Source organism: Cutaneotrichosporon oleaginosum (genome assembly GCF_008065305.1).
Source record: "Cutaneotrichosporon oleaginosum strain ATCC 20508 chromosome Unknown ATCC20508_contig02, whole genome shotgun sequence".
In the NCBI taxonomy this organism is placed as follows: Eukaryota; Fungi; Basidiomycota; class Tremellomycetes; order Trichosporonales; family Trichosporonaceae; genus Cutaneotrichosporon; species Cutaneotrichosporon oleaginosum.
In genome coordinates, this window is record NW_027072171.1 from 2,291,241 (window position 1) to 2,310,954 (window position 19,714).

At 60.2% G+C, this 19,714-nt stretch overlaps 8 protein-coding genes across 8 annotated transcripts; 6 read left to right on the forward strand and 2 right to left on the reverse strand.

The window, feature by feature from the left end:
* Window positions 1-221: 221 nt before the first annotated feature.
* On the forward strand, window positions 222-1,023 carry COLE_02588 (uncharacterized protein; the record flags this gene model as incomplete). The annotated part of the gene is made up of 2 exons (XM_018420887.2): window positions 222-449; window positions 664-1,023. The coding sequence occupies 2 exons, from the start codon at window positions 222-224 to the stop codon at window positions 1,021-1,023; spliced, it is 588 nt and encodes a 195-aa protein (XP_018277906.1).
* A 731-nt stretch (window positions 1,024-1,754) lies between these two features.
* On the forward strand, window positions 1,755-3,608 carry COLE_02589 (uncharacterized protein; the record flags this gene model as incomplete). The annotated part of the gene is made up of 1 exon (XM_018426756.2): window positions 1,755-3,608. The coding sequence occupies one exon, from the start codon at window positions 1,755-1,757 to the stop codon at window positions 3,606-3,608; it is 1,854 nt and encodes a 617-aa protein (XP_018277907.1).
* A 791-nt stretch (window positions 3,609-4,399) lies between these two features.
* COLE_02590 (uncharacterized protein) lies at window positions 4,400-5,968 on the forward strand (the record flags this gene model as incomplete). The annotated part of the gene is made up of 1 exon (XM_018425447.1): window positions 4,400-5,968. One exon carries the CDS (start codon window positions 4,400-4,402, stop codon window positions 5,966-5,968), a length of 1,569 nt encoding a protein of 522 aa, XP_018277908.1.
* A 1,198-nt stretch (window positions 5,969-7,166) lies between these two features.
* Window positions 7,167-8,336, reverse strand: COLE_02591 (uncharacterized protein; the record flags this gene model as incomplete). Its single annotated transcript, XM_018425448.1, has 6 exons — window positions 7,167-7,198; window positions 7,480-7,606; window positions 7,644-7,689; window positions 7,721-7,957; window positions 7,989-8,094; window positions 8,138-8,336. 6 exons carry the CDS (start codon window positions 8,334-8,336, stop codon window positions 7,167-7,169), a joined length of 747 nt encoding a protein of 248 aa, XP_018277909.1.
* A 2,093-nt stretch (window positions 8,337-10,429) lies between these two features.
* Window positions 10,430-10,621, forward strand: COLE_02592 (uncharacterized protein; the record flags this gene model as incomplete). The annotated part of the gene is made up of 1 exon (XM_018423519.2): window positions 10,430-10,621. The coding sequence occupies one exon, from the start codon at window positions 10,430-10,432 to the stop codon at window positions 10,619-10,621; it is 192 nt and encodes a 63-aa protein (XP_018277910.1).
* A 478-nt stretch (window positions 10,622-11,099) lies between these two features.
* On the forward strand, window positions 11,100-13,605 carry COLE_02593 (uncharacterized protein; the record flags this gene model as incomplete). Its single annotated transcript, XM_018423520.2, has 3 exons — window positions 11,100-11,139; window positions 11,318-11,489; window positions 11,526-13,605. The coding sequence occupies 3 exons, from the start codon at window positions 11,100-11,102 to the stop codon at window positions 13,603-13,605; spliced, it is 2,292 nt and encodes a 763-aa protein (XP_018277911.1).
* Window positions 13,606-13,779: 174 nt separating this feature from the next.
* COLE_02594 (mitochondrial 54S ribosomal protein mL41) lies at window positions 13,780-14,503 on the reverse strand (the record flags this gene model as incomplete). The annotated part of the gene is made up of 2 exons (XM_018423521.2): window positions 13,780-14,082; window positions 14,276-14,503. The coding sequence occupies 2 exons, from the start codon at window positions 14,501-14,503 to the stop codon at window positions 13,780-13,782; spliced, it is 531 nt and encodes a 176-aa protein (XP_018277912.1).
* A 4,304-nt stretch (window positions 14,504-18,807) lies between these two features.
* Window positions 18,808-19,287, forward strand: COLE_02595 (uncharacterized protein; the record flags this gene model as incomplete). The annotated part of the gene is made up of 1 exon (XM_018419389.2): window positions 18,808-19,287. One exon carries the CDS (start codon window positions 18,808-18,810, stop codon window positions 19,285-19,287), a length of 480 nt encoding a protein of 159 aa, XP_018277914.1.
* Between the last annotated feature and the right edge of the window lie 427 nt (window positions 19,288-19,714).

The following is a 19,714-nucleotide window of genomic DNA, read 5'->3' on the forward strand; positions in this document are numbered from 1 at the left end:
GGTTGCGAGGCAGCCCTCGCGCTCGCTGGCTGCTGCTGCTGGCCGTCAGAAGCTCGAAGGGTACACCTGCTGTGGAATCCCAACATCGTCAATGCTACCACGCGATATGCGCGCGGTCGGCACGCGATTCCCCAAATGCTCCCGCTCCGAAAAGTCCATCCCAGCTAACTACCTCGGAACTGACCTCTCTGCTCGCGATCCACCACCCCATCCTCACCACCATGGCGTTCAGGCAACTCCGCGGCGTCCGCGCCCTCCACACCACCCCTCCAGTGCGCCAGTCGGCCGCGGAGATCACATCCGACTTTCTCGCGCGCCTCACCGCCGACTCGAGCGCTCCCAACCGCGGGCAGTCGCAGGCCGACAACGCCGCGCGCGGCATGATCGGCTCTGTCGGATTGCGGCACAGCCCGAGCGAGGACGGCCGCAGGCAGTTCCGCCCCAACGAGGTGAGTATAAGCGAGAATTGGAGTGTTGAGGTGTGCGCCTGCAGGTTGTGCGGGGATCGGTGAGGGAAGGCTTAGCGAGTGGTCGATCCCAGCGTCACGCTGTCGGACGACTGCAGCCTGTCTCCGTCCCCGCGCCCCACTCCGGCGGTGCCGCTAAAGGCGCCAGACATTTCGGCTCGTCATTCTGTTCAGATGGGTCAGCTGCTGACGCCAGTTCGCCGAGCCCCACGTCTACAAGGAGTCGAACCTGTACCCGACGCAGAAGCCGAGGCCGCGCCCTCCCCTCCTCGGCCCCTCGAAGCGCGTCGCGAAGCAGATTGACCCCTTTTACATTCGCAACGCCAACCCTCTCGACCACTGCACCAACCCCCTGATGAGCATGGCCTTCATCGACCCAATCGGCCGCATCAAGGGCCGCAACCAGACCGGCCTGACGTGGCGCTCGCAGAAGATGGTTGGCAAGATGGTGCGCCGTGCCCGCGCCATGGGCGTTATCCCCCACTGGTCCAACCGTCCAGCACCGGGTGGACTTGGCGAGCGCGACTTTAACCGCTTCTCAAGCTCCAGGGGCTAGGCTATGCATTTCGTACGTGGCAGCGAGCTAACGAGGTGCGAGGGAGTGGGGGTGGTCCTCGGGAGAAGGCTGAGTAATGGATACGAGCGGAGAAAGTATGCCGTCGCTTGGCAAACCAGGGTGGAAAGACCGCTGAAGCGAGCGATCCGGGATGTGACGAGAAGAGCAGAAAGTAGAAGACTGACGAGATTGACCATCTTACGGCCACGTCGGGCCCTGCGCCCCAGTCGTGACACTGATGTTCTTGCAGGCGAGGAGTCCGCGACTTGTGGTTGACTAAGCCATGCGTACAATGATCGTCTCCCCGCCTTACCAAGTGCACACGCGCTTAACCTAGTAACCGAGCTTGACGGGCTTGAAGCTGACCAAACTTGGCGAGTATGCGGCTTCCACAGGCGTGAATTGATGCGCGGCTCAACCTGCACCGCTTATGGCGAACAGATGATGAGAGGCCTAGACAACGACACTATGTGACTTCAGTTCAAGCCGGACCGTCGCGACGCCCCGACACCTCCAGACGCAGTCAGAGACCGCTACAGACAACTCATATCAGCGGCCCCAGCTACCCATTTTGTTCCGCTTGGGGTTGCGAACGGACGAGACGCTCAGCCACATCAGCACCCAGCTGAGGTGCTCTCTCCTACGCTCGCCTCGACCTTGTTTTCCGGCACACTACCTGTCGGCTTGGAGCAAAGGCCGGCCACACCGCCGAGACAGCGACCCAGCACAATATGTCCGTGCACGCCGCCACACCGCCTGCCCTCGGCACGCCCACTGAGGCGCAGCGCATGAGCGATGCGGTCGTCACCCTCATCGATGTCTTCACGGCCCGTCATTCGTCCACCACCGGTGCGCATGAAGAGGCCCTCATGGCGCTCACCGCAACGGTTTCGTCGGGGTTTGCGGACATGCGCGCCAAGCAGGACGCGCTCGCCGCCGCCGTTGCCGGACTCACCCGCCGTACTCCCAGCCCGCCCGCCGAGATGCCTCGTGACGAGTCGGGCGACACCAGCTCGGGCAACATCAGCGAGATGAAGAGCACTGCCATCATCCTCCGTGCCGTATCGGAGGCGCAAGGATACAGCCTGGAGGCCATTTCAGATCAGATGGAGATGGATGTTGGCGCCAAAGGAGCCGTCGCCCTCAATCAGAGAAACACGGCCCGAAACACGGCCCCTGCCATCCAAGTAGGTCGTGTCGAGGCCCACACCCCGCTCATACAGCAGTGGCGCAACGAGATCGACCTCCGTCACCGGCTCGCGGAGGATGCATGCGAAATCGGGGCCGTCAGTACGCGGCTCGCGCGGCTCGTCAAGGCCGCCAGTACAGCTGGCTTGCTCGGTGAAAACAATGCTCAGAAAGTCGCCCAGTCCCAGATCACAAGCCTGGCTGCGAAGTTTGAATCGGCCCTCGCTGCGCTTGACCGTTATAAGAAGGACAACGCCGCTCTCGCTAAAGAGCTGGCTGAGGAGCAAGCCGCCCATTCGAACCTCCGCGCCCAGCTTGCAGCGGAGGCTGAATCTCTCGCCGCGCTAGCGAACAGGCAGCGTGGGATCGATGAGATCCGCAGCGAGCTCACCGCCGCGATAGAACAGTTCTCGGTGGTGGAGAGTGAGCGGAGCCGCAATGAGGGTCGTGGTGCTGAGCCTTCTGACCCCGCTGAGACTCTCCGCGACCTGCGCGCGCTCCACAAGTGCGTGTGGGATCGTGAGGGTTTCAACTGTCTGACCAACAGGCCTGCCGAAAGGCAAGTGCATGACGAGAACCTGCACGATCAAATCGGTTTCCTGGACAAGTATCTTGCCAGACTTTCGCATGAGCAACACGACGATGATAAGCCGCACGACAAGGAGAGCCTTCGCAGTCAACTTGCCGCTCATGCCGAGCGCCTTTTCACGCTGAGCCACGTCGAGAGGGTCAAGACGCACAAGACGGCCGCCACTCATGGGGAGAGTGGCAAGATCGATGGCGAGATCGATAACCCGGAGCTTCTTACCGTACGGATGGACGAGTCCAAGCAGTATCTCGGGGAGGACGACGATGGGCATCAGTCGGAAGGCATCTTGGGCCTGCGTATCTCCGAAGCCGAATATGTGCAGTCCAGGGCGTCAAGCCACATCGAGGTGCTTCGCGAACAGCTCAAACCGCTGGAGCGAACCTGCCTTGTGCATGGTCACGATGTGGGAGCATGGCAGGCGAAACACGACAAGCGACTCGAGGAACTGAAGGAGCTGCAGAATGCACTCGCGAAGAAGAACGTGCAACTTGCGGCAATGACGAAGAGCGCCAGGACGCAGCAGTCGCAGCTTGTCTACATGACGCAGGAGCTCTCCGCTATGGAAGTCAAACTGGGCGTTCAAGCGACCGAAATCGCCTCGCTGAAGGTCCAGCTCCGCGCAAAGACGACTGAGGGCGCCAAGCTCCAGTACAAACTCGACACGCTGCTCAAAGTTCATACACCCGGATCGAGTCATCAAGGTCATGCAAACGCACAGGCGAGGGTCGAGTTAGGCATGCAGAATAATCGTGCTTCCGCGCGGAGGACCAAGTGCAACGCTGTGGCAGCCAAGGGTATTCAAAAGTAGGACGGCTCGATAACCGCGTGGAAGTGAATCTGCAAAATATGGATTCGTCCCTTCCAGTAAATCTGTAAAGAGGTGCAAGAATGACAATATTGTGAGTTTGACACTAATGAGTTTCACACTAATGGCCAAATGCCTGTCCCGCTTTCCCCCTTCACTGACCACTAACATTCCTGCCACTAGCCGGGCCTGCCGAGTCAACTGGCCTTCTGCAACCGAAACACGCGGTGGGACATAAACACAAACTGTGTGCATAGCAGAAGGCTGAGCGTTGAGGCGCCGAGGCAATGGCTGACGAGAAGAAGAGCCAAAGAGAACAAAGGGGAATGGGCGAGGCCGAGTAAGGCGGGACTGATCGCGATAAACGGAGAAGCTGAAAGTTGGGGGTGGTAGGAGGGAATGCATGTTTCCACCCACCACTCCCGCACTTTCGCCTCGTGCTTTACAAGCACCTCATCTCACCCGGTTGTTTGGTCACCCCCTCCCCCCTCCTCAACTTCCCCCAACACATCCTCTCCCAGTTTATCTACTTGCGTTGCCACCCCACCCAAACAGCTTTCTCCTATCTCCCTCACTCGTCTCAATTCTTATTATCTCGGTCTCACCCCTTTGGGTCATCTCCCCCCCATCACCATCTTCTCCATCTCACCTCGCGTAATTGTGCATCTCACCGCGTGAGCCCTCTCGCCGTCGGCGCTGACGACAGGTTTCATCTCTGATTATTGCGCGAAGTCCCTCGGAGCCGCTCCAACGACGTCTCGCGCTGAAAGCACGACGGTTTTGACGAATCCAACATGCCTGACGGTGTAGTCTGGGACGCCCGCGTAGAGGCCTTCATCCAGGCGCCTGTAGACGCAACCTCGGCCGCTCTCGTCAACCCTACTAGGGGTGCCACATCGGAGGCAGCCGGCGCCGCTGCCGGCTACGACTTTGGCAATCGGGACTCCCAGTTCCACCGCAGCGGTACCGAGATGCCGGCCCGCTCCAGCGACACAACCCAAGGTGCCACTTACATTCGTCGCAGCCTTCCCACCGGGCCTCGCCCCCTACCCTTCCCACCTCGCTCCCTGCCCTTCCCACCTCGTCGCCCACCCACTCAGCAACGCTACTCTGCTGGTGTGCCTCCAGGCTCGAACGCCGCTCAAGACGCTCCCCCGCCCTTTAGCGCTCAGCCTCATTCTTTCGGCCCGACGACCCCGCCTCGCCGCCCTGCTGGCGTAACGTCAAGCCCGACCGCGGTTCAGGTCCCTCTCTCAATGAGGCAGCCTCAGCCCCAGTCTTCTTTCGCGTGGCGCGTGCCGGAAGCCCCTGTCGCCGCCTCTGCATGGCAGTCGTCGCGCTCAGTCTGGTATGAGGCGCCGCCACCCCCGAGCGCCAACCACCTCCCGCCGCCGGCGCCCGCGGTGCCGGCAGTCCAGCAGGACCCGACTCCCATTTCGCATGGCGAACTCCTCGCCCTGCTGCACGAGCAGCGGCAGCAACTAGCTGAGGTCCATGCCCGGAACGAGGCGACCACCATGGCCCTTGCGATGGCGCAGAAGGAGCTGGAGTACACGAAGGACTGGAACGAGTGGCTGAAGACCACGAACGGCAGCCTCCAAGCTCAACTCCACGCCGCGCAAGTCGACAGTGCCAAGCACTTCAACGCGGCCGAGGCGCTGACCGTCACGCTCCAAAACACCAAAGCTGAGCTCCAAGAAATGCACTACAAGTTTGCTGGCACCCTGCAAGCGCGTGCCAGATGTTCAAGCCTCTGCCGCCAGCGCGGATACCCGCCATGCTCGCACCCCCGTGGACCCCCTCACTCGCATACCGAAGACGCAAACAACACCACGACGCAGGGGGAGGACGGGCAGCAACCTAACCCGCCCGGCATTTCGCCCCTCACCCGCAAGCAGTGGAAGGCGCTGTACAAAGTGGACGTGTTGGCGCTTCGCGCCCAGCTCGCCGCCAAGGAGGCCAAAGTGCAGACGCTCGCCACCGCGCTGAAGTACGCCAACGACGCGGGAACGACTTTCGCCACCGAGCTCGCCACGCTCGGCGCGCGCCTTGTCAAGAGCGACAAAGAGACTGCGGCCCTCAGGGCCAAGGTCGCGACACTCAACACCTCTGTCGACAAGCAAGGGGGCGGGACCTGCGTCCACGAGGCCGAGTGGGCGGCCCTGCGCAGCCGCGCCAACCCTTCTCCACGCCAGAACAACGAGCTGAACGGCCTGCACAGCGACGCCGACCAGTCCGCGCACGACGCCGAGTTCCAGTCCGCGCGGGGTGAGGCACGGATTGAGTCCGTCCATGAGGACGACGACATCCCCTTCATGCGCCTCGACGACAACGGTAACGGCAATGCCGAGCTCCAGGGTTAGTACGCCGATAAACCCCGGCTTCACCACCAAATATGCGCCTTGACCGCACATCCGCCTCTCATTCGCCTCCGACATTCACCGCCGAAACAGGAACTGTAGATATACTGAAGTACAGTTCACCACCATGTTTAACGCCATAGCCACACATCCGCCTCTATCAACCTCGACCTCAACCTCAACCTCAACCTCCGGAACAAGAGCCGTAGATATTATGTAGAAGATTTATGAATAACGACAAATGACGAGATCTTCTTGGCCAGACGGTAGTCTCCACTGCTGTGTGATGAATGGTCGCCACGAAACAGCCATCCACGTTTTGCCCAAGGGACATGTAGCATGTATATTGACGCTTTGACTTCCAGGACCCTTGATATAGCTGAGTTTGGACATTACATCAGTGAAGGGAGGGTAAATTATTATTTCGCGAAGATTGAGTGGAAAATTCATTGAAATACAAAATAATCTCTATGCGGTTTTATAATGCACAATGTCGTTGTCAGCATCTATGGAAAGATTTTCTGTTTATTACCGAAGCAGAAACGGGATTACTTGAGGTACGGTGTCGGCCATCCGGACCGCAGGCTAAATCATGCTTCGCCGGGCGGGATGCGACGACCGCCTCGATTGATTCGGGAGAGAGGCGATTGAGTGGCGATTGGTCGGCGGAGTAGGTGGGAGAGTTCCATCGGGATAGGCGAGACTGTGAAGATGGGCGATGCGGGCCTGCAAATTACGGATGACCTCTGGCGTGGGATGGGGAGCTGCAAGCGCCGCCTGCAGTTCCTCCAGTGCAGCAAAGACCGCGAACGCAGACGGGCCCCCAGAGTTCCGGGAGTATTGCGAGGTAGGACGACTGCGTCCGCGGATAGTCGAAGAGTCGGAAGCGGTCTCGAACGCGGTGGGCAGCGAGGAGCCTGAGCTGGAGGAGGAAATGGGAAGGTCACCGATTGGAGAAGGAGTGGGCCCGGCAGCGTGAACGGACAGGCTGTTGGCGCAAGAGTTTGAGGGCCGTTCGGGGGAGGCTCGGGGCGATAATGACAAGAAGCCCAGCGGCGTGACAGCGTCGGTTGTCTCGGCTGCTTCGGTCACAGCCTGGTAGCTGGTAGCCCGACTCAGAGGGGAGGGAGTTTTGGGTATCGAACGATAGACCGAGGCTCGGAGATGATGCGGAGAACCGAGACTCCCCGTCGAGAGGCGCTTATTGCCGGCTGATGCGGAGCTCAAGGTGGTCTGTGGGTAGTAAGTGCGGCGGTTGGAAGCCGAAGGGAGGGTGTTTGCATCGGCTGATGTGCCTTCCTCGAGATGGGTGACTCGTCCGGTCGTTCCGGTGGGCGGGGATGATGTGCTGTGCACACTGAACCGAGGTGATTTGCAAGGAGAACTGCTTTGCCACGGGCTAGGTTGGGTGCGTGGCACCACAAAATCTTGAAACTGCCGGCTCTCGTACCGGTTTGGGGTCCTGTGAGTGCGAAGGTGTGACTCCTCGCTCTGCCCGTTGCTAGAATCTTGACTCCCGCTCGAGTCTGTGACTTTGCGGCCCGATTCGGCGCGAAGCTTGTCGATGGAGACGAGACTGTCGCTCCATGAAGCTCGGCGATGGACCACGTAATATAGCTGCGCGACTGCCGCAAGCACGAACTGGAGTCAGCATAAATCCGAAAAGCGTCGGGCTTACAAGCGCCCCGAGGGCGATGAGTGTTCCCATGCTTGAGTGAAAGCGTCTTATGTCAGCTTGGACACACTTCAACTCACGCGCAGTACGTTCCGAGGTCACCACACACGCGCGGGGCGAAGATATTCTCGGAATACCGCGACCAGTTTGTCTTCTGTTGCAGATGATTCCAGAAGAACCGTCCATACATCCACTCCACGAGTAAATGGAGAGCAGCAATAACGATCCCGCATGCTCCAAAGCCCAACTGGAGAACGACGTCGTACCCGACCGCTGTCCACTTGGTCTTGGCTCTGCTCACGGTGTGCGTGTACCCGCTGTGGTCAGCGTTGCCAACAATGAATTTACTAGAGGGCAATGTACAGGAGTGCCAATGCACTGTAGCCAATACAGGCGTACGTGAGGGGGAGCCAGCGGGTGGTGATTTGAATGTAGCGCTGTTCCTTGATGCGGGCTGTAATCAGGTCAGCAGATCTTTGTAAGTGAGCACTACGCACCCCACCACCACTCCTTCTCGGCAATGTTGATTCCACCAACCCACGAGGGAATTTCGCATCCGCCGCCCGGAGGACAAACTTCTGCAACGGAAGCCGCCAACAGGCGTAAGGTGAAGATCATGAAGGTTGAAAGGACGAGCGACGCAACCGAGACGGCCAACAGGACGGTGAGACCGAGCCTCTGGGCGAGTGGTGTCATAGTGGCAGCTCCGTCGGAGACCACGGAGGGGGAAAGGTTAGGGATGGGATGAGACGAGAGTGCCGAGTGGGTGTGTACGATGGGAAAAGAGGAGGTGGGCAACGAGCAATTGGGCAACGAGTGTGTTGGAGATGGAGATGCAGTGTTGCGGTGCTGTGAGATTGCGAGAGAAGGCGAGGTGAGAGTGCGGGGGGCGAGTGCGGTGGAGGGGCGGCGGGGCGGGATGGGGATGAGCTGTGTGTGGCACATGAGCACAAAACATTCAATCCTTCTCTCCTTGAGTCCTCCTCTCTTTTGTGATAGGCTAGGATAAGGGCGATCCGCAGCTACGAGCTGTCGCCCCACGCAGATCGATGCAATGCTGTCACAGATGGGTCTTACGTTCTTGAAAGCCTTGCAGCCTTCGTATTTGGCTCTTGGCGCACGCGGCATGCGAATCACTTTCGTGCCCTCTTGCTGTGCCCTTGGGAGAGAGGTCCGCTGATGAGTCAGCGCGCGCGCGTTCGTCTCCTCTATCTCAAGCGTCTTGGAGGGTTGACTCGGTCCGCCATGGTCTTAACGTGCCCAAGCAAGCTCTGCTTCGTACCTTCAATGTTGTGGGCAAAGGTACGCTCGAGACGGTGACCGAATGTGACGTGGAAGTCACATCTAGCTCTTATCGTAACTTTCAGACAAGCCTAAGGGCGCAACGGGGGAGCAGCTAGTGAACAGAGGATTGTGTGGCGTATACACTCTCATCTATCTGGCTGACTGCACTTTGAGGGTGTGGAGTGGTACGAATCATCTCGCCGCAGAGTCGATCACGATCATCCAGCATCTCTGATCGTATAGTGGCTAGTATGCTCGCTTGTCATTAGCACTGACCGCGGGAGACCGGAGTTCAATTCTCCGTCAGAGAGCAGCATATTCTTGGAGGAACGTGTCCTTTTGAAGGCTCCGCAAGGTCCGTGCGCGGCGACAAAGATGTTAGATAGACGACGGCTTAGAGCGGCCCAAAGGAAATTTCAAGAAATTGATCGCGGGTGGAGATTGACTGTTGACAGCTGGCGGATGGCACAAGATCGACGTGGCGGGGCGTTCTTTGCTCCGCTATGGTTGCTAGACGCGCGGGAGCCCGAACCGCCCAACGTATGGGCGTGCGGCGGTGTCTCCGACCACATCTCTGCATCTCGACAGCCTCGCAACGCGATAGTAACGCGAAGCGCGGAGAGTGCGAACCTGTTACTGAGAAGCCATGTACGAATCATTCCCTCGCTCTGGCCATCAGCTGCCTGTCATTGAGGAGGTCATCATTCTGAAGTTCATTTATCTTTTATCGGTTTCCGTCTGGGCTGCAGCGGGTCCGTAAAGCATTGCTATGGATCTTTCATTGCGTTGCGTTTGGTCGATGACCTGCTCCCCGATCTCCGTCATAGGGCAACATTCGATCATTTCACGTCCGCTACGACGGACTTGCAAATCGCTTCTCGTCTCCATTTCACCAAGTGCTGGATGAACCTGGGCCGATCATGGGAGGCTCCGCGTGTACTCGTGAGAACTGAGTGGTCCCGCCCTAACTTTCCCGCTAAACCTCTACACCACAGGCCACACCTGCACTCCATGGACCGCCTCTGGCCCTCGCGTAATTTGGAGCTAACGTCTAGCGCATACGTAGTCCGCATTGCGCGCTGCGAATCCGAAATGAACTGCAACAACGACGGGCTGCAGTCGTCGCAGGGCAACGGGCAGTGAAGTAGCGTAGATCTACTGAGGCGTTGGGATCTGTGGTATGCCAATTCGTGGCAAATCAACGTTAGCGATCCGCAGACGTCACTGCCACTGCCGCCTGCCGCCCTGCCGGTATGCATGTCGAATATAGCTTAGATTGGGTTCTTGGCTTGGAGGCGCGGAGGCGGGGAATGAGAGCCTCGCTTTGTCTGTGCCCCATATACCATACCTTCACGGCTACTGCTTTCCCAGAGATAGCAGAGGCGGAGGAGCAGGAAAAGACAGCTGGCATAGCCGAGGCACAACTGTGGCTAGGAGAGCCTCCATGACCTAAACCTCCAGCCACCAGACGGTACGAGCCGAAATATCAATAGCGTTTTCCTTCTATGGCCCGAACTGATAGGGCCAGCTTTGACAGATCCAAAATTGATGGCCAGAGCCTTCGTGGCCCGGATCTTCTTCAGCGAGCGCGTAGCTGTGTAAATGGTGCACGACTAGAAGTTAACGGTGTCCCAGTTCGTATTAAAGTTAGTGTTCTGTGTGGCTTAAGAATAGAGGCGGGAACGCACAACGCATGAGGTTATGTAGGTTGCAAACATTGGTGGAGTGTTGCCGCCAGACTCGATGGTTGGCACATTGAATTATACATCCTTGAATAACATTGGATTCTCTCAAAAAAATCAAATTCTTTCAAACTGTGTCTCTACGTTGGTGAAGAGGTAGCCCCAGAGAAGCTAGAGAAGTTCGCAAAGGTGATGACATTGGAAGGCATCGGTGAGTCCGTGCACAGTAGCACATTCTCAGCCTGGGCAGCAAGCACGCGGGATTAGACGCAGTCGTTCTGACATAATCTACGGCTCCGCGAAGAATCGAACGCACGCTCTGACGGCAGGGGGACATCCGATGCCCCACGCGGATTAAACGAAATTGGTCCCGTGCGGCTGCGGTGACGATGTGCCAGCGCGGCCCTTAACTGCCAACAGAATCACCTCGCTGCTCACCACTCTCCACGTTAAAGAGCTCTACACATCCTTCATCTCACGGCAGTCCGAGACCATGAGCGGCGCCAACTTTGAGGACATCGAGGACCGCGACGGTAAGTCGAGGCTTTTTCGACCCGCGGTGCTTGGAGGAGGGCGCGATGGAGCAAGACCCCTCCTTCTCTGAACCAACCTCCCTCCTCCACCTCGATTCTCCAGTCACCCACGCCCTCCTCACTTCGACCCTCTCCTCTTGCCCTCGCCCACGATACGCGTTGTTGTCGCTGACCACAGGCGTTCGCTTCTCATGGAACGCATGGCCGTCGAGCCGCATCGAGGCGACGCGCACCGTCGTTCCCATCTCGGCGCTGTACACGCCGCTGAAGGAGCGCGACGACCTGCCGCCCGTCATGTACGAGCCGGTGACGTGCAAGGCGCCGTGCAAGGCCATCCTCAACCCCTACTGGTAACCGTTGCAGTCATTCCAAGTGCTGACAGACAGCCAGATCGATGTGCGCGGCAAGATGTGGATCTGCCCATTCTGCCTGCAGCGCAACCCGTTCCCGCCGCACTACAAGGACATCTCGCAGACCAACCTTCCCCCCGAGGTCACACCAAAGTACTCTACGATTGAGTACACGCTCTCGCGCCCCGCACCGGTGCCCCCCATCTTCCTCTACGTCGTCGACACGTGCCTGGAGGAGGATGAGCTGAACGCTCTGCGCGAGACCCTCGTTGTCTCACTCAGCTTGTTGCCCCCGAACGCGCTTGTTGGTCTTATCACGTTCGGCACCATGGCTATGGTGCACGAACTCGCTTACGCCGACTGCCCCAAGTCGTTCGTGTTCCGCGGCTCTAAGGAGTACCAGCCCAAGCAGATCGCCGACATGCTGGGCCTTAACCCCTCGAACCGCCCGATGCAGCCAGTGCGGCCGGGTGGCCCGATGCCCGCGCCTGCCGCGAGCAAGTTCCTCATGCCTGTTCAGGCGTGTGAGTTCCAACTCACCAACATTCTCGAGAACCTGCAGCGCGACCCTTGGCCCGTATCGGACCGCCAGCGCCCGCTGCGCTGCACTGGTGTCGCCCTTGGCGTCGCGACTGCGCTCCTCGAGAACGCGTTCCCGAACACTGGCGCGCGCATTATGCTCTTCTCGGGCGGTCCCGCCACCGAGGGCCCAGGCATGGTTGTGTCCCCCGAGCTGCGTGAGCCCATCCGCTCGCACCACGACATTGAGCGCGACTCGGTCAAGCACTTCAAGCGCGCGACCAAGTACTACGAGAGCCTGAGCAAGCGGGCGTCCACGAGTGGCCACGCGGTTGATATCTACGCAGGCTGCCTCGACCAAGTCGGCCTGCTCGAGATGAAGTCGTTGTCGAACGCAACCAACGGCTTCATGGTCATCTCCGACTCGTTCATGACCGCGATCTTCAAGCAGAGCTTCCTGCGTACGTTCGCCAAGGATGAGGACGGCTTCCTTAAGATGGGCTTCAACGGTACTTTCGACATCCAGACCACCAAGGAACTGAAGGTGTCGGGCGTCATTGGCCACGTCATCAGCGCCAACAAGAAGTCGCCCTGTGTTGGTGAGACCGAGATTGGTATCGGCCAGACGTCTGCCTGGAAGATCTGCTCGCTCTCGCCCAAGACATCATTGGCGTGCTACTTTGAAGTGGTCACGCCGGCAGGGCAGCCACTGCAGCCCAATCACATGGGTCTCATCCAGTTTGTCACCCACTACCAGCACGCGTCCGGACAATACCGCCTGCGCGTGACAACGGTGGCGAGGACATTCCATGAGGGCGGGCACCCGAACATTGCGGCCCAGTTCGACCAGGAAGCGGCGGCAGTGCTCATGGCGCGCATTGCCGTGTTCAAGGCCGAAATCGACGACGCGCCCGATGTTCTTCGCTGGCTCGACCGCATGCTCATCCGCCTGTGCCAGAAGTTTGCCGACTACCGCAAGGAGGACCCTGCAAGCTTCCAGTTGTCGCCAAACTTCAGCATCTACCCACAGTTCATGTTCCACCTGCGTCGCTCGCAGTTCCTGCAGGTGTTCAACAACTCGCCTGATGAGACTGCCTTCTACCGGCACGTGCTGAACGACGCCGACGTGAACAACTCGCTCATCATGATCCAGCCGACGCTCATGTCGTACACGTTTGACCAGGAGCCGCACCCGGTTCTGCTCGACTCGGTGTCGATCCGCCCCGACGTCATCTTGCTGCTGGATACGTTCTTCCACATCCTCATCTTCCATGGCGAGACCATCGCACAGTGGCGCAACGCAAACTACCAGGAGCAGGAGGACTACGCCAACTTTAAGGAGCTGCTCGAGGCCCCTGTCGCCGACGCTCAGGAGCTGCTCGAGGACCGCCTTCCGATTCCGCGTTACGTTGTGTGCGACCAGGGCGGGTCGCAGGCGCGTTTCTTGCTCTCCAAGCTCAACCCGAGCACGACGCACACGTCTGGAATGGGTTACGGCCAGCAGGCGCCCGGACAGGCTATCTTTACCGACGATGTGTCGCTGCAGGTCTTTATGGAGCACCTGAAGCGTCTTGCTGTTGGGGCCTCGACGAGCTAGGTGATAGATATTGTAATATGCATCGGATGCGAGCAGGCGAGGAGAGTGGCCGAGGGCAGCGGGCTACAAGGAGGCGAGCAAGGTCTAGTCGCAGAGTCTCGTTAGCAGAGCACGGATCAGTAGCCGGTCACTAACTATCCCTTCGTGAACGCAGAAGTGTGATGAATACATGCTCTATGCCTTGACCGCCTCTCCGCCCGCCGTGGGGTCGACAGGTCCCGAGACGGCTGCCTTGCCCTCCTTGCCCTCCTTGCTAGCCTTGACGCGAGGCCCGAACTGCGCGCTCAGCGCCTGGAACCAGTTCCGGCGTGCGTCCTGGATGAGGGCGGCGCGGTCGTTAATGCCGAGCTCGGCGTACGCCTTGCTCCACGCCTTTCGTCCCTGCACGCCGAGACGCTTGGGCGGCTTGGGCGCGAACGAGGGGAGCTTGGGCGCGTTCTGTGCCAGCGGGGTGTGGGCTGCGACGTAGGGTTTGAGCTGGGGTCAGCGGAGCTGAAGGTAACCGGGAGGCAACGCTCTCCTCTCCGTTCTCCTCTCCGCTCTCCGCTCTGCTCCCATCTTCGCCTCCTTCCGCCTCCGTTCCGTTCCTCTCCTTTCTTACCACGTCACCTTTCTCCCCGCTTCGCCCCTCTCCAGCTCTCCAGCCTCCCCACCCCTCCTCGCAACTCACACTGGTCTTCTGCAACACATCGATCCCGGGCCCGACATAGTATCGCACCTCCTCGTCCAATACGCGATACTTTGCTGTGCCATTCACGACGTGCTTGCCCGGCGGGCCGGTACGGTGTCCGCCGCCCGGGACGTACGACTGGCGCGTGCCCTTGTAGTAGTCTTTGTTCGCGCGTTTGGTCGTGAGTGGCAGCCGCGAGGCGCCGCGGAGAAGAGGTGTTGGGCGCATCGGGGTGGTGCGGAGTGTCGTAGAGCTCGAGAGGAGAGAGAGGTTGAGGCCGAAAGAAAGTCAGATCGGAGCTCGGAGGTGCGCGCCTACGGGGATTGGAGGGTGGTGGAGGTTGTGCGCCTAATTCAGAGGATGGACGAATTTCCACGCGGGTTGGTTTCTCACGATCCCGATTCCATCCTCCAGCTGCCCCACTCTGTTGACTGCCTCATGCCTCACGGTCGCAAATCACACGCCCGTGCTGACGGCTCGCCACCTTCTCCCTCGCCAGCGACCCAGCTCCTTCTGACCACACACCTGGCCACGGCCGACGTAGACATCCGCCAAACCCGGTGTGTCATGCGTGTCGAGTTCCCACAACCACACTTGCCACGCCACACATCACACATCACAGCATGTTGTCGATCGCCATCGTGGCATCTAGGAACAGGGCAGCGTGGCATGTGTTCGGGCTGCTAAGCGAGGTCTTGGCGAGTTGCGGCGTCGCAGCTGGCAAGCAAGGCCAGGCAGGTGCTTGCCATTGCGAGATGCTGACGTGTACGGGTTGGCGCTGACGAATTCGGCGTGGCACTTGGCGCAATGCACTCGTCTGCCACGCCTCTGACCGCAATGTCGGCACTGGCATGGCACTAGCATGCTGGCAGCGGACAGCTGGCAGATCGGCAAAGCCAGCGCGCCAGCGTGGGAGTGAGATCGTGAGAAGAGGTGCGTGAATCAGAATCCGCGCGCTGGAACCGGGCGCCGTTCGGTTCCGACCACGCATTCCGAGATCTTGACGGCCTCAGCCTTCAGGCGTCCAACTCACAGATTCAAAGCTCTACTCTACATGTGCCAGCTGTGCATTCCTCGACGATCTTGCCTGCATGACAGGCCGGTGCCGTGGTCCGCGGTGCCATGAGGGACGTCGGTGCAACGCACTGTTTGTTCGCACTCTCGCCCTCCCTCACAGCTGGCAGGGGCGATGAGACCCCAAAGCGTCAAAGTGAAGCGTGAAACGTCAACGCTCGCGAAGCTCGAAGCTCTGCCGCCCGGTGCCCGTCGTGATGGCGACGAGGCTGCGTGGCGTCGGGATATGTTTCGGGCTGCTGACGTCCGACATTAGGCGGCGAGAGTGCGAGTGCGCGCGTTAGTTAGCTTTGCTTCCGGGCTCGAGCGGCTGGTCATCCTCTGTTATGCTGTTCCTCGCCTCTGTTTGCGTCGTCGCCTGAGGCGTCTCAGCCGCTGACGACAGCTACATAGGCACGCGGCACGGGCCAGGCTGGGCTGCCTGAGGCTGAGGCACGATTGCGTGGCAGCGCGCACAAATCGTGCCGCCGTTCTCGCGAGGCCGCTGGCCGCCGGCTGCGGCTATGCTGAATGGTTATAGAGGCGGGCAGACGGTCAGGCGGGCATGCGGCCGCGGCCGGCAGGTCGCTGGGTGGCCGTTCGTCACTGGAAAGTACAAAGCCGGCGGAGCGTCGAGTCATCCTCTCTGCTCCTCGCTCCTTTAGCTCCTCGGCTCTCGGCACTCTGGGCAAGGGAAGGGGGAGCGGGCGCCGCGTGATCGCGACAATTGAGGCTGACCCCCGCAGAGGAAGTTTCTGGATTGCAAGAGTCCCTTTCATATCCGTCATGTCATGTAATTGAGACCCTGCTTGGAGGCCGGGCGGCATGCCTGGACTGGATGAATGCATTGCCTGATCGGACTGACGCGTTCGGAGGACGCGATGCGGCGACAGCTCCGCTCCACGCCGCACCGCTGGGGATCGGGGAGGAGAAGGCACTGGAGTCCCCGGAACCAGGGTATGCGCCCCACGACGGGCAGGCGGCCAGTGGCCAGTGGCCAGTGGGCTATTGAGCTCCGTCGAGTGTGGCCCGCCATTCTACCCAATAGCCCAAGACTAAATCCAAGCGGGCGCCTTTTGACACGGCGCAAAATGTCTTGGCCTCCCGCTCCGCGCCGAGTGAATGCCCCGCATGGGGCAGGCTTGGCCGTCTGGCGGCGCGTTATTGTGCGCCATGCGCACCATGCTCCATGGGCACGGTGGTGCCGTGCAGTGGAGTGTTCGGAGTCGTTTGAACAGGGAGACAAAGAAGAGAAGCTGACGAGAGTAGGGGAGCGAAGGGGGGCCTTGGAATATTGTGATGTGTGATGGAGTGATGGAGATGGTGTGATGCCGATCGGCATGGGCAGGGGCGCAAGAAGCAGGGGCGATGGCCAGATTGTGGATTGACACAAAAAGGGCAGACGCTGTCGGAAGAAATCAGCCAGTGTCAGGGACAATATGGGTGAATGAGCGGAAAGGAGGGCGGGGGGAGTACCATGCGGCATTTCCAGCCATGCCTGTCAAACGTCTCGCGTGTCAGGTAGACGCAGGCACAGGGCAGGGGGACCGCGCGCGCGCAAGACGCAAGGGGCGCAACCAGCACACAGATCGCTGAGTCTGGCCCCCCTGTAGCCCAGACCATCAGAGTCCAGATTCCAGTCGTCCCTGTGCCTAGCCGCATCGTGGGTCCCTGAGGCAGATGGGGGGGGGGGCGTTCCAGCTGGACCGAGGTCATGATGAGTCCACCCTGAATCCTGGATGTGTCTTCTCGGATGTGGCCGGATCACGGAGAGGCACAGCGAGTTCTGGACTTGCTCCCCTCGGCGCTTCCGCCCAGCTCGCCCGCGCCCCCGACGGAGACGCGAAGGACGGCGGCAGGCTCGGCACGCGGCACACGGTTACGCGCGGGCGAGAGCGAAGGCAGGGAGGGAGGGCAAGGCGCAAGGTGACGACGACTTGGGCAAAGAGATTTGGCTCCTGGAAACAGACGACGTCTGGCGTCGGGCCAGGCGGGCCAGGCCATGGAGACAGACCATGGAGGCCGTGGAGGCCATGCCTTGAACAATTGAGCAAGAGCAGAGGGCGCGCGCGTCTCTCGCTTGTGAGCTTGTGAGACAGTTTCTACACCTTGCTCAACACCACGGCCTTGGAATCGACGCAGTCCTCGCGCCTGCAGTGCTCGGTACCTTGTCTCGCGCTCCGACAGCCTGGACCGCCGAGACACCTGGACAAGCCGGACAGGCCAACTCTCCCTCAACTCCCTCATCTCTCACAAACTTGGCAACCGTCGTTCAACTCGGCCCATCTCGTTCCTCCCCACTGCACCTGCTCGACAACGCCCAACTCTCTCAACTCCCGTCGCCTCTCACATCTCCCACACATCTCCTCCTCCCATCTCCCAGTCTCTCAACAACAACCAGCAACCTCTTCACCTCCTCAATCTCCTCCATCTCTCTCTCTCCCACACCTCGCCGCCCCCCCCCCCCCCCCTCTCCTTCTCATCTCATCCCCGCTCGCCAGCGCTATTACAGCGCTCCTGCCCGTCATTCAGCCAAATACCCTCTCCACAACTGCACCCGCGCCGCCCATTCTCCCAAGCGCACAACGAACATAACCACCTCGGTCGCCACCAGTCAAGTAAAGGGTTAAAGACTCGCCTCCTCGCCGCCGGGCTATGCCCGTCGCGCACCTTTCCTCCACCCCACACCCTCCGGGCGGGTCCTCCGTCCTATTTCCTGTCGCTTCGGCACCATCACCACTCCCTTCCCAGGCGAGCGCTGCTCTTCCCCCATCTCTCACCCCAAAGTCAGCTTCCTTCGGCTTCGAAAACGTACCCCAACCACATAACCACCAACATCCCCACCCTCTCCCCCACCCCCCACCCCCCCTCTCCAAACATGCGCGCTGCCTCTGTCACCCCAAGCACGCCCTGGTCAAGCCGCTTCTTCATCGATCTCGACGCCGCCCCAGGTCTCTCACCATCTCTTTCCCCCGGCTTCTCGCGTTGCACCGTAAGTTTAAATCTCGCAATGTGGCTGATCCTTTTTTTAGTCTGAACCCCCTTCCAACATGCCAGAAATGGGAGTGAGGCGCCACCAACGCTCCAGGAGCGCATCGCGAACCCCGTCGTCGCCGCCATCTGGCGGTGGCCCGGGCACGGATCTCAAGAGCCTGCCAGTCACAGTGAGTAGACGTTGTGTGCCTTGTGGTCACGGTGCAAAGTTCGGGACCGGGCCGCGCCTGACGGCCTGGGTCGCGCGGCCGGAATGCAATTTGCAGCCGAGCTAGGGGGCGAACTGATGGCATTCTCCGCGCCGTAAGCCCGCGCGCCATGCATTCTCGCCATGAGATCTCTCTCCTCGGCTCTCGGCCCTCGGCGCGCACGGGCTTCTGCACACCCCACCCTACCTTCCGTTCTCCGCAGCACAATCTGACCCGCAGCCCAAAGTAGCATCACCCGCGCAGATCAATATTGCCCCGGCGGGCCCTGACGGCGATATGCACCTCGCATCCGAGCCAACCTCGCCATGCCGCGCGCACCCAGCCCCTGCTCCTGCGAGACAACGCTCAGCGCGCCGCGCAGTACTGCAGACCAACATGTCCTCTGACGCACTGGGCTTGCGGAACGCACACCACGCGGTGCCGCTTGACTCGGCGCCCGTCACACCTGACGAGCGCATGGGGCGCGAGTTGCACCACCAACCGACTTCTGTCCAATCGGCGTGGTCCAACTGTCACGGCTCGGCGGCGTGGATGCGCACGCAGTATTCGGATCTCTTTTTGCTTGAGCCCCATGAGTACGACAGTATCACGGACGGCGAGCTCGTGCGCCTCTACGACCGCGGGGTGATTGACGGGCGGGTGCTGGAGCAAATCGTCGACGCGAGCATTCGCATCCAGCGCGCCGTGACCGACGCCGACCGCGCAGTCAGCATCAAAACGCGCCGAGCCATGATCCGGCACGCGCTGGAAGACTAGCTCCAGCCAACCCTGGGGCTCGCGTCTCCGTCGCCTACCCGTGCGGCCCGCCCGCATAGACACGAAACACTGTACGCATCGACTACCCCCTTACACATGTACCCCGCCTAGAGTAGATTTCGGCGGCCTAATGCCCGCCACGACCACCCGTCTAGTTGTCTCATACTGTACCGCTCCATGCATGGACACTACATTACGCGGGGGGGGGGGCGCGGAGCTAAGAGAGGTGCGGCCAGCTAGCTGTATCGAGTGCCACAGCAAACTCTGTTACGCCCGGTGTTTGCTTTTCCTGGCTGCTCGCATTCTTGCTCGGCGTCTAACTTTACCTGCCATGTCGCGGATTGCAGACCTCGCGATCGATCAATGCAGCACCCTCTAAATTGATTCCATTCTATTTGAGGGCCTAGGGTGAGCCATTCGGCGACTG